The sequence below is a fragment of the Neomonachus schauinslandi genome, chromosome 8 (assembly GCF_002201575.2).
Source record: "Neomonachus schauinslandi chromosome 8, ASM220157v2, whole genome shotgun sequence".
In the NCBI taxonomy this organism is placed as follows: domain Eukaryota; kingdom Metazoa; phylum Chordata; class Mammalia; order Carnivora; family Phocidae; genus Neomonachus; species Neomonachus schauinslandi.
Genome location: NC_058410.1, coordinates 115,994,932 through 116,008,389, shown reverse-complemented (window position 1 = coordinate 116,008,389; position 13,458 = coordinate 115,994,932). Strand labels below are relative to the sequence as shown.

The 13,458-nt window shown below is 44.1% G+C and overlaps 1 protein-coding gene across 1 annotated transcript; it reads left to right on the top strand.

The window, feature by feature from the left end:
- Positions 1 to 11,526: 11,526 nt before the first annotated feature.
- On the top strand, positions 11,527 to 12,348 carry LOC110575584 (gem-associated protein 8-like). The gene has a single exon (XM_044917562.1). The coding sequence runs from the start codon at positions 11,566 to 11,568 to the stop codon at positions 12,346 to 12,348; it is 783 nt and encodes a 260-aa protein (XP_044773497.1). The 5' UTR covers positions 11,527 to 11,565.
- The last annotated feature ends 1,110 nt before the right edge of the window (positions 12,349 to 13,458 follow it).

Genomic DNA, 13,458 nt, shown 5'->3' with positions numbered 1-13,458 from the left:
ACATTGGTTCCTCTCCACTTGTGATATTTTTTTAACAGTGGCTTCAGTCTGATGCCTTTAGTTTAAAGCCAGGTTAAGTAAACTCACTTTCATACTTGTTTTAAAAATAAACTCTTACAAGAAAGAAAATGCTCATCTTTATAGAATCCTCCCCATGTGGTACTGGCACATTCTCTCAAGAGGTACCTTAATATAAGGAAAGAATGATGAGGTTAGAAATCACAGGGGATAGGGTTTGAATCCCACCTCTTTCATGTTTTAGCTGTGAGGCTTTGGAGAAGTTATTCAACTTCTTTCAGTCTGTTCCCTCATCATTAAAAAGTGAGAATGCTAATATCTACCTTGAAGGATTGCTTTGAGAATAAAATGAGGTAATGTGTATGAAAGTACATAACATACTGCTGGGCATATGGTTAAGACTCAAAAATATCTTGACTTCATTTTGCTGCATTCAGAGGTTATTGGATCCAGGATTATGGCTCAAGGAAGTTGAAAGAGGAACCAGAGGGCTAGACAGCTCAGTGGCAGTTTGGTTGGGTCACCATTACTGCCTTCTCTTCTTTCTGTTGCCATTGACTTAGATCCTAGAGATAAAAGATCTTCAAAATATAACCAATTATCCTATCTTTCCTGTAACCCCTGTCCCTATTCTCAACACAGAAGACAAGGGTTCTGGTTTTATCTCAAGAAAGGAATGATAATAGTTAATACCAATTATAAATGAGTCAAATTTTTTGCTTTGGGGTTTTAAAAGCCAGACTTCTGGCATAAGAACAGTTTTGAAAGAATAATTGGAGGGGCACCTGGGTGGCACAGTCTGTTAAGTGTCTGCCTTTGGCTCAGGTCATGATCTTAGGGTCTTGGGATCAAGCTCTGTGTCCGGCTCCCTGCTCAGCAGGGAGTCTGCTTCTCCCTCTCCTTCTGCCCCTCCTCCCTGCTTGTGTGCTCTCTCTCTCGCTCGCTCTCAAATAAATAAATAAAATCTTAAAAAAAAAGAAAGAATAATTGGAGAGTTGATTTTTCTCAACATTGTCACACATAAGCAAACACACACACTGACACATGTGTTCATGTCCACACTCAAAGAGCTGGACAAACTTCACTGGACTTCAGAGTAGGGAAGTCAAGTAGAGCAGGGAACTGGCATGAGTTTCACTGTTGGCTTCAATCCTTAGAAACTATTAATGTGTTTTTCTCTTTGCCCTTAGCAATGAAATGACCTCCTCCTTATTTGGTTATGGCATCAATCTGCTTGTGAGGAGGTTCAGATTGTTTCAGCAGGAATACCGAGAGAGGAGAAGAGGGGCATCTGTGTGGCTCAGTCGGTTAAGCATCCAACTCTTGATTTCAGCTCAGGTCATGATCTCAAGGTTTTGGGATCGAACCCCATGCGTCTTGGGCTCTGTGCTCATCAGGGACTCTGCCTCTTCCCTTGCTCTATCTCTCTAAGATAAACAAATACATCTTTTTTTAAAAGAAAAGAAAAGAGGGGCGCCTGGGTGGCTCAGTTTGTTAAGTGTCCGACTCTTGGTTTGGGCCCAGGTCATGATCTCATGGTCATGGGATTGAGCCCTGCATCAGGCTCTGCGCTCAGTGTGGAGTCTGCGTCAGATTCTTTCTCCCTCTCCCTCTGACCCTCCCTGCCTCTTAAAGAAGAAAAGAAAAGAAAAAGCTAATATGCATTGAAATTCAAAATAGGATTTTTCAGCAAGACAATAGGCTTGAAAACTAGACTCTGTGAGAGACAAATAATTTTCTATATTCACTTAGTTCTTATTTAAGATCAAGATCCAAACCTAGATTCAAATTTCTACCAAAGGAGGGGCTAATTTAGTCTATTGTCTTTGATTTCCTCGTCTACCCAAGATGATGATGACCACACCTATATCAAAGGATTGTTTCCAAAAGGAACTTCTGTCTTCCGAAGTGACAACTAGAGTCAGGAAGCCAAGGATATATGAAAGGAAAAAAGAGAAGCCTGCCATTTCCTGTCTTGGACATTGAAGAAGATAGCTGGGAGGTGAGAGTGAGATAAGAATCAAAGAGGTTTAACTTGGAATTGGGGAAATGGCTTCAGAAATATCCAGCAAATAGAAGAAATCATTGAAGTTGGCACAAACTGGTGCCCAATTTGATAAGTGGGCAAAGCAGGGTGAACTGTCAGAGAGATAGGGTCTAGTTTGTACTTCCAGTCCTTCCCCAGTGATGAGTATTCAGTTGAGAGCCATGGGCCTGTCATGGGGCCATGGTGTGGCAGGAAGTTGGCAAAGGGGAATTGGAAGCATGTAGTTTGGACAGTTTGGGTCAGGGGCTGGATGAGGGACATAGTAGAAATTCAAGGGGTCCCCTGGGCTTTGCAGAGCTATGGGAGGTTGAGTCAGCTAGAGAGTACCAGTGAGATCAGACCTAAACAAGAGAGATGTGACTTTAGCCAAAGGCCAGTAGGGTGAACATGACCATGGCCCATAAACCAGAGAAACCAAAGGGCGCACTGAGAGCACAAGGATCCCAGTTCTTCTCTTATACCCATCCTGAGGATATCACTTAAGCTTCATCTCTCTCTCCATGCACCCCCAACAGCTACTTGGCAAGAAGCCTGAGAGGAGGGAAGGCCTGTGAGAGATCTGAGACTCTGAGCATTTTTACCTATAGAGACTAAAAAGTATCTGAACAGCCTGTTTATTCTATGGTATTGCACTGAAACAACTCCAGCTTTTAATGCTACCCAGTAGATGAAGGTTGTAAGAAAAACCACATTACTTACAAATAAACTATTTCTCCACATCTCTGAATTGTGGGGTAAGATCATTGATTCTTTTAAAGGGCTTAGACATTGGTGGAGTCCTCAGAATGGCCTGCAGTAGTCAGTTTTTGCTGTGCAACAAACAGCTCCAAAATCTCAATGGTTTACAACAGAAACGATCTGTTTTCATGCTTTTGGTAGTAGAAATTGACTATGGTTTGGCTTATCCAAGCTGGGCTTAACAGGAAGTGGTAGAACTTCAAGCTCCTGGTTATGTTCAGTTATTTAATCTGGGGCCCAAGCTGAAGGGGCAGTGGATATCTGGAATTTGCTTTTCTCTTGACACATCACAGGGGTGTAAGAGGCCAAGTCAAATCACAAAAGCACATTTTTAAAAAAGATTTTGTTTATTTATTTATCAGAGAGGGAGAGAGAGCACAAGCAGGGGGAGGGGCAGGCAGAGGGAGAAGCAGGCTCCCCACTGAGCAAGGAGCCTGATGCGGGACTCGATTCCAGGACCCTGAGATCATGACCTGAGCCGAAGGCAGACTCTTTTTTTTTTTTAAGATTTTCCTTTATTTATTTGAGAGAGAGAGAATGAGAGATAGAGAGCACGAGAGGGAAGAGGGTCAGAGGGAGAAGCAGACTCCCTGCTCAGCAGGGAGCCTGATGTGGGACTTGATCCCGGGACTCCAGGATCATGACCTGAGCCGAAGGCAGTTGCTTAACCAACTGAGCCACCCAGGCACCCCGAAGGCAGACTCTTAACTAACTTAGCCACCCAGGCATCCCAACACAAAAGCACGTTTAAAGTATCGGCTTTTATCATGTCTTATGACATTCTATTGGCCCAAGAAAGTCACATAGCAAAGGGCATGAGTGTATACTTAAATAAAGAGGAAGCAAAGAATGGGGAATAACAATCTAAACCACCACAGGACCATTGTCCCCTGCCCATTCCTCACGCCCTCCCCAAACAGCAATATTCCCAAATTAATTTAGGCAGTTTAGGAGCAAAGTTTCCCTTGTGCGAAGAGTATCAGTGGAGCATCACAGAGGACCCAAAAAGCCAGCATATGAAGCATGATGGAGGATGAGGAAAGCCTAGGTCTTGGATGATATAGTTGAAGGTCTTTAGCAGACACCTACCTCTAGACCTTTTTGTAATATGAAACAATTTAATGTCTTTATTGTTAGCTGAATTTTCTGTTTATTGCAGCTGAGTGCATCCAAACTGATACTGGACTCTTATTAGTCCTATTTCTCCATGAGGCCTAGAGAAGTAAGTGCTGGAGGTTGGATTTGAACCCAAGCTTTGTCTACAAAGCACATGCTTTTACTTTACTATGATACCTTGTCTTCCAAGTCTTGTGTGAGTCTGAAGTCTCTAACATACATGTCAGCTGATTCAAAGGATAATGCAGTTAAATGCCTCCATGGTGAAAAAGGAGAAAGTCTGGGCGTAGCAGTAAAAAATACGAACATGGGGGGCGCCTGGGTGGCTCAGTCATTAAGCATCTGCCTTCGGCTCAGGTCATGATCCCAGAGTCCTGGGATCAAGCCCCACATCGGGCTCCCTGCTCGGCAGGAAGCCTGCTTTTCCCTGTACCACTCCCCCTGCTGTGTTCCCTCTCTCGCTGTGTCTCTCTCTGTCAAATAAATAAATAAAATCTTTAAAAAAAAAAAATACGAACATGGCTTTGGTCTGGCCCTGTGGCCATACAACTCAGAGAAGAGTCAGGACCAGGCATCAGAGGCTACTCAGATGGAGGGCTAGTCCTGGGGTTTCCCTGGGTTTTATGCAGGGAGAGATGTTATGTGATGGTGACCCCACACAACGACTTAATCAACCTACACACTTAAAACAACCTGCTCCCTTCACCCCCCTGTTCTTCTTTGAAAGGATGAAAAGGAAATTTGGTAAATAGCAGGCCTAAACCATCAATCTTCAAATCTATTCTATAGATCAAGATTTCTGGGTCACACGGAAAGAGCTGTCTAGGTAGATACCAGGGACTGACCGAACAATTATATCCCACACAGGAGGTGTTCAGGCAGGTTTACTGAATGAATGAACAAACCACAATCTAGGATCAGAGCCTGATGATTCTCACTGCAAGTCTAGAGGTCTGTTGGTCAGTGTATTTAGACTAACTGAAGCTCAAAGGGCTAACTAAGCTAGTCAAAGTCACATGAGACAGATCAGCCTGGATACCCAGGATATCATGTCTTTCCAGTAAGTAGATTTCTCATACCTCTGTCCAAGGCACTTCCTAGTACTGACATATAGATGCAGAATAAACATGATAGTCACTGAGCATGAGTCAGATGGGTGAGGACATGGTGAGTGAGGTTTCCCTACCTCCCCACAGAAGAGAGTGAGCCATCTCTGCCTTGAGAGGATTTGGGAATTTTGAAAGTGTAATCTAATTTCTCAGGTTTGGATGCAATTTTGTCACACAGTGAAATATATATATATAAATTTAAACTGATATTTTGAAGGACTCCTTCTCCTATTAAGAGAAATCTACCCCTGTCCAATCCCCAGTGTCTTGTCTGTGAGAGTATCTCCCCATGACCCTACATAGCACTTGGCCCTCAAGTGGCATGATGAATGCCCAGGGTTGTCTTTTTATTTGTTTGTTTGTTTGTTTTTTATTCATCAGACAGAGAGAGAGAGAGTATAAGCAGGGGGAGCAGCAGACAGAGGGAGAAGCAGGCTCCTGCTGAACAAGGAGCCCAATGTGGGACTCAATCCCAGGACCCCAAGATCATGACCCGAGTCGAAGGCAGACGCTTAACCAACTGAGCCACGCAGGCGCCCCGAATGCCCAGGGTTTTAACAGACCTCCAGTGATGCTGGGGTCCCTGGTGCTGACACGTCTGTGCTATCACTATCTTTTTATACTGGGCTTCTGCACAGAGGGTCCAGGATGGGTCATCCGCCTCCACCCACAGACCTCTACTTCCACAGCTGGGGCTGTGGGGTCTTTCTTAGTTCTTATCTTTTACTTGCTCTGAAGCAGAAGGCCTTCATAGGGAGCTCAAATTTACCCATATCTAAGGATAACTTGATTCATGTCCCATTTTGAGGCTATTTCTTTTATTCATTCACGTAACTAGTCAACAAATATTGATGGCCAACTTTGTGCCATCAGTGTGCTAACAACTGGAGTAGTGGGGCACCTGGGTGGCTCAGCCATTAAGCGTCGGCCTTCAGCTCAGGTCATGATCCCAGGGTCCTGGGATTGAGCCCCACATCAGGCTCCCTGCTCTGCGGGAAGCCTGCTTCTCCCTCTCCCACTCCCCCTGCTTGTGTTCCCTCTCTCGCTATCTCTGTCAGATAAATAAATAAAATCTTAAAAAAAAAAAACTGGAGTAGTGGTTAACAAAAAATTAGGTCCCTGCCTTCATGCAGCTGAAAATATTAACATTTATTAAGACATTACAATGAAATATGAAGTAAGTTATGATAGAGGAAATAAAATGTGCTATGAGAAGTATGGAACAGGGACAGCTAATCTAGGGTGATGCAGTAAAGAGCTTCCTAAGGATGAGAACTGAAGGATGAGTGGAAATCAACCCAGTAAAAAAGTGGGGGGCCTTAAAAAACATTTTTTAAAATTAGGGGCACCTGGCTCACTCAGTCAGTAGAGCATGTAACTCTGGATCTCCAGGTCATGAGCATAAGCCCCACCTTGGGCATAGAGCTTACTTAAAAAAAAATTAAAGAGTTGGGGGCTGAGGGGTTCACTGTTTGGTATAAATTCTTTCTTATGGTAGAAAAAATGCTCCAGAGGTGCCTGGGTGGCTCAGTCAGTGAAGCATCTGCCTTTGGCTCAGGTCATGATCCCAGAGTCCTGGGATCGAGCCCTGCATTGGGCTCCCTGCTAGGTGGGGAGTCTACTTCTCCCTCTGCCCCTCACCTGGCTTGTGCTCTCTCTCAAATAAATAAATAAAATCTTAAAAAAAAAAAAAAAAGAAAAAGTGCCCCATGAAACTGTTACTTGGATACAGAATTATAACCAACATTAAAACAAAAACAACATACACTTCTCCAGAGAAGAGAAAGAGTATATAAGAGTATATTTTCAAACTATTTTATAATACTTAATATAACTTGGTTAACAACATTAGACAAAGACAGTCTAAGACAGGAAAACTATAGGCTAATCTCAGTGACAAACACAGTCGGGAAAATCCTAAACAAGATTTTCACAAATCAGGGTGCCTGGGTGGCTCAATCGGTTAAGTGTCTGCCTTTGGCTCAGGTCACAATCCCAGGGTCTTGGGATTGAGCCCAGCGCAGCAGCTTTCTTGCTCAGTGGGGAGCCTCCTTCTCCTTCTCCCTCTGTCCCTCCCCCTGCTCGCACTCTCTCTCTACCTCTCTCAAATAAATAAAATCTTTTTAAAAAGGAAAAGATTTTCATAAATCTAACCAAGCTGTGTGTGTGTGTGTGTGTGTGTACTACTAACCTGACAATAAAAAAGGGGGGGAACCCATAAATAATTATTGTATTGTTTATAAGGATTTTATTGTCTACTAGAAAACCAACACATTATTAGAATTGATTAATAAGCAAAACAATTGGTTTTCTTTAAATAAGCAGCAGGTAGTAAGAAAATATAATTTTATAAAAGCCCTTTTATAATTACAATAAAAATTTTAAGATAACTAGGAATAAATTGAACAAAAATGTTCAAGAAATTTCTGAGAAAAACTATAGCATTTTCTTGAAAGGTGCTAAAGAAGACCTAAATAAACAGAGAGACACACCATGTTCATGGATGAGAAGATTTAATGTTACAATGGTGTCAACTGTCCCCAGATTAATCTGTAAATCTAATGCAATTCTAATAAAAATCCTTACTAACAGTTTTTCTGGATTTCACGAGCTGATTCTAAAATTTATATGGGTGAATAAAGGGCCAAGAACAACTAAGATAACTTTGAGGATTTGTCTTACCATATGTCAAGAATTACAGCAATTATTTAGTAATTAAGACAGTCTGGTATTGATACAGGGATAAACTCATAGAGCAGTGGAGCAGAATAGAAAGCTTAAAGATGATAATTACGCATAGATACGGATAATCATGCATATATACTGACACAAGTACGCTGTCCTTATTCTGTGGATAGAATTGAGTATTCAATAAATTGCACTGAGACAATTGGTTATCCATATGAAAAATAAAATAAAACTAGATTTCTACCTCATTCCATACAGAAAAAGGAAGCCCAGCTGGATTAAATTCCTAAATGTGAAAAGCAAAACTTTTAAGCTTTCAGAGAAAAATATAGGACAGTAGATTATTGGGATAAAATAGAATTTCTGAAATAAAATACCTGAAAAGCACAAGCCAAAAGGAAAAGATTGATAAATTTGTCTGTGTTAAAATTGAACTCTTTTGGGGCACCTGGCTGGCTCAATCGGAAGAGCATGCAACTCCTGATTTGGGGGTCATAAGTTCGAGCTTCATGTTGGGTGTAGAGATTACTTAAAATTAAATCTTTTGGGGCGCCTAGGTGGCTCAGTTGTTAAGCGTCTGCCTTCGGCTCAGGTCATGATCCCAGGGTCCTGGGATCGAGCCCCGCGTTGGGCTCCCTGCTCCGCGGGAAGCCTGCTTCTCCCTCTCCCACTCCCCCTGTTTGTGTTCCCTCTCTCGCTGTGTCTCTCTCTCTGCAAAATAAAAATAAAATCTTTAAAAATAAATAAATAAATAAAATATTTTAAAAAATAAATAAATAAATAGGGCGGCTGGGTGGCTCAGTCGTTAAGCATCTGCCTTCGGCTCAGGTCATGATCCTGGGGTCCTGGGATCGAGCCCCGCATCAGGCTCCCTGCTTGGGGTGAGTCTGCTTCTCCCTCTGCCTGCTGCTCCCCCTGTTGTGCTCTCTGTCTCTGTCAAATATAAAATTAAATAATAAAATAAAATAAAATAATAAAATAAAATAAAATAATAAAATAAAATAAAATAAAAATAAATAAGTCATTATAAGTTAACAACAAAGCATTTATTGCCCCTGAGAAGGGATAACAGAGTAGCCAAACAATAGGATTATGAGGGAGACTTTTTATTGGTTAACTTTTTAAAAATTTAAAAAATTATTTTTAAGATTTTATTTATTTATTTGACAGAGAGCACTAGAGAGCACAAGCAGGGGGAGCAGCACGGAGAGAGGGAGAAGCAGGTTCCCCGCTGAGCAGGGAAAGGGCTCGATCCCAGGACTCTGGGATCATGACCTGAGCTGAAGGCAGACGCTTAACCAACTGAGCCACCCAGGCGCCCCATGGTTACCTTTTTTTTTAAAGGTAAAATTCACATAGCATACAGTTAACCATTTTAAAATGTACAGTTCAGAGGTATTTAGCATATTCACAATGTTATGTAACCACCACCTTTCTCTAGTTTCCAAAGCTTTTTCATCACCCCATAAAACCACTCCATATCCATTAAGTAATCACTCCACATTCCCCCTGACTTCATCCCCTGGTAACCTCTAATCTGGTTTCTATCTCTGTGGATTTGCCTATTTGCCTATAGACTGTATATATCTTATGAAAAGGAATCACAGATAGGCCCCTGGGTGGCTCAACTGGTTGAGGGTCTGACTTTGGCTCAGGTCATGATCTCAGGGTCATGATCTCAGCGGGTGTCGTCTGCTTGTCCCTCTCCCTCTGCCTCCCCCCTGCTCATGCACACGCTCTCTCTCTCTCCCAAATAAATACATAAAATCTTTAAAAAAAAAAAAAAAAAAAAAGGAACCATACAGGGGCACCTGGATGGCTCAGTTGGTTAAGCCTCCCACTCTTGGTTTTGGCTCAGGTCATGATCTCAGGGTCTTGAGATTGTCCAGCATTGGGATCCCTGCTCACTGGGGAGTCAGCTTCCCTTCTCCCTCTCCCTCTGCTCCTCCCCCTGCTCATGCTCTCTCTCTCTCTAAGATAAATAAATAAATCTTAAAAAAAAAAAAGGAATCACACAATATGTGATCTTTTGTGTCTGGCTTCTTACATTTAGCATAATGTTTTCGGGGTTCATCAAAGTAACATGTATCAGTACTACATTCCTTTTTTTTTTTTTTTTTTTTTTAGCAGGGGGGGGGGCAGGCAGGCAGAGGGAGAGGCAGGCTCTGTGCTGGGCAAGGAGCCCGATGTGGGACTCGATCCCAGGACCCCAGGATCATGACCTGAGCCGAAGGCAGACGCTCACCGACTGAGCCACCCAGGCGCCCACTACATTCCTTTTTATGGCTGAATCCTTACTATTCCATTCTATGTATATATCGTAAATTGTTTATCCATTCATCAGTTGATGGACACTTGGGCTGTTTCTACCTTTTGACTATTATAGTGCTGCTTATAAACATTCTTGTACAATTTTCTGTGTGGACATATGCTTTTATTTCTCAGGTAAAATTGCTGTTGCATACACAAAACTGGACCCTACTTAAAGTGGTAAGGACAAAGTCTAGTCAGTAGGATACTGTTGCAGTAAGGAAAAGAGGCCAGCATGAATGAAACTAATTCTGATTTGGACAGAGGTAACTGGGCATTTAAAAGGGAGAATGAGAGAACAGGGAGGAGGGATGAGTGGCGACTTTGTAGAGTGGAAGTGAAGAATTACAAAAAGCAGGAAGCGGGGTGGTTGGTCCACGTGACATCCATTTGGGTTTATTAACTGGTGCTTATCCAAGTTAGGCTCCTACCCTCCCACAGAGGCTGGGAGGCAGGGGCATACCTTCAGGCATTGGCTGGAACAAACAGTAAGTTCTTTGGCAGCCTTGAGTTTTCTCAGGCAGGCACTTTAAGCAGGGCAAGGGTCATCCTCAGATGTGGCCTTGAGCTGTTAGAAACGATGCTGGTATTTAAGTCTTTATAGGGCTAGATGGAAAGGGTTTAGAGGAACTTGGCTGGAGTTTGGTCAGTCATATGGTAATTCTGTATTTAACTTTTGAAAGAACCCTGGTTATCTTTGTGTGCCTTTTGAAATACAGGTGAATATATTGCTATTACAAAAATTAAAGTAATAACAAAAGGCATGTTATAGGAGACATCATATGTAGGCATATAACTAAGAATTACTATCTAGAATTTATGGAGAATCTCCTCAAATCAATATGAAAAAGACAATAAACTCAACAGAAAAAGTGAAAATAGTACAAAAGACAACTCCGCAAAGAAGAAACAAAAACTGCCAATTAAAGTAACAATGAGATAACATTTTACATCCATCAAATTAGCAAATATGAGTCTGGTATAGCAAATGTTGGTGCCTCTATGGGGCAATAGGGACCCTCTTTTCTTTTTAAGATTTTATTTATTTATTTGAGAGAGAGAGAGAGAGTGAGCAGGAGAGAGAGCGAGCACATGCGGGGTGGGGGAGTGGAGAGGGAGAAGCAGGGCTCCCCGCTGAGCGGGGAGCCCGACATGGGGCTCGACATGGGGCTCGACATGGGGCTCGACATGGGGCTCGATCCCAGGACCCTGGGATCATGACCTGAGCGGAAGGCAGAGGCTTAACCGACTGAGCCACCCAGGAGCCCCGCAGTTTTGAGGAGTTTAAAAAAGCTTTGTAGCTGGGTTTGCCTTGGAGAAGTCTGGCCATATGGACATGGGCAGCACACTGGACCGTTTAAGCCATGGTGACAGAAAAACATATGTAAGGTCTGGTCTCCCGGGCAACAGCGCCTCCCTCCCGCGCCCCTTCTGTCTCCTCACGGGAACTAGGCCCCTGCTCGCCCACCGCCCGAGATCCGCGAGCAACGAGCCCACGAGCTCCGCCATCCCATTAGGAGGAAAGCTGCTGTTCAGTCCATGAAGACGTGTGCCGCAAGAGTAGGAGACACTCCCAAAGAGTTTCAGTGCCCATTTGGACGTCCACAATCAGAGATGGCAGCAGAGGTGGCATCCCGGAAAGCTACTGAGCCTTGGTCTTTTCATCCAGTATATGCAAGATACAGGCGACACTATCATCAGGCGATGGCCTGGATGCGAAGCCACCATGGTGCCCACAGGAAGGCCGTGGAATCGTATTTCAGTTGCCCGTGGTCCTTCCCTCCTGCAGCTCTTCCCCAAAGCTCTTACACTAACAAGGCCAAATCTCCTCGGCCCTCTCGTGACCATCTCCCGGCTTCCACGGACTCGCACTGCGGTTCTGTACATTCCAGAAGGTCTGGGCAGCATCCACCAGCCCGCCCAAGACAACGCCGAGCTTGGCCCGCCACGGAGGAGGCGGAGTCCGAGTCAGATGGGGGCGTGGAGTGCGACCTGAGCAACATGGAGATCACCGAGGGGCCGCGCCAGTACTTCGCCGAGACCGAGAGGCACAGGGAAGAGCGCCGGCGGCAGCAGCAGCTGGACGCCCAGCGCCTGGACGGCTCCGTGAACGCCGACCACGGCCTGTACTACAGCACCCGCCGCTCGGGGGAGCCCCCGTCCCAGAGGCCTGGCGAGCGGCGCAAGGCCGAGATGAAGCGCTTGTATGGGGACAGTGCCGCGAAGATCCAGGCCATGGAGGCCGCCGTGCAGCTGAGCTTCGACAAGCACGGTGACAGGAAGCAGCCCAAGTACTGGCCGGTCATTCCGCTCAAGTTCTGAGCCCACGGTGACAGGAAGCAGCCCAAGTACTGGCCGGTCATTCCACTCAAGTTCTGAGCCCGCGGCGCAGGGTACCCAGCCATCACCCCCTTCCTCTTGGATTTTCTTTTGACCTAAAATGATAATTTCATATATATTATGCTTGGTTTTGATGTCACGAATAATGTTCAGTTCATTAAAGTCCTCACTTAGAGAAAAAAAACAAACATATGTAAGGACTTCTCTCTCTCTCTCTCTCTTTTTTTTTAAGATTTTATTTTTAAGTAATCTCTACACCCAGCCTGGGGCTTGAACTCACAAGCCCAAGATCGAGAGTCATTTAATCTACTAACTGAGCCAGCCAGGTACCTCTTTAAAGGCTTTCTTTATAAAGAAAATATAATGGGCACCTGACTGGCTCAGCTGGTAGAGCTAGCGCCGCTTGATGTCGGGGTCGTGAGTTGGGTGTAGCGATTACTTAAAAATAAAGTCTTAAAGGGCGCCTGGGTGGCTCAGTTGGTTAAGCGACTGCCTTCGGCTCAGGTCATGATCCTGGAGTCCCTGGATCGAGTCCCGCATCGGGCTCCCTGCTCGGCAGGGAGTCTGCTTCTCCCTCTGACCCTCCTCCCTCTCATGCTCTCTGTATCTCATTCTCTCTGTCTCAAATAAATAAATAAAATCTTTAAAAAAAATAAAGTCTTAAAAAATAAAATATAAGATCAGATATGAATTTTTCTTTGAAGAATGGAAGCCTGTTTTTAATTAGCAAAGGGCTCACTAACTAGATTTGGAAAACTTCAAAAAGCTAAATACAAATCTCAAAGTGAATGCATTTTTACATTGCACTTAGTGCTCTCAAGATTCTGGCATCCAAAGGGAAGAGAATGCATACTACTGTATATGCTGTGCTGAGGATGTCACATCCATGATCTCTTAGTTCTTGTCATTGCCTCTCTATCTGCTCATCTATCTGCACTCCTCACTGGGTGAGAACTTCCAAAAAGGCAGGGACTGGGGCACCTGGGTGGCTCAGTCGGTGAAGTGTCTGCCTTCAGCTCTGGTCACGATGCTGGGATCCTGGGATTGAGCCCCTAGTTGGGCTCTCCTCTCCCTCAGCCCTTCCCCCTGCTC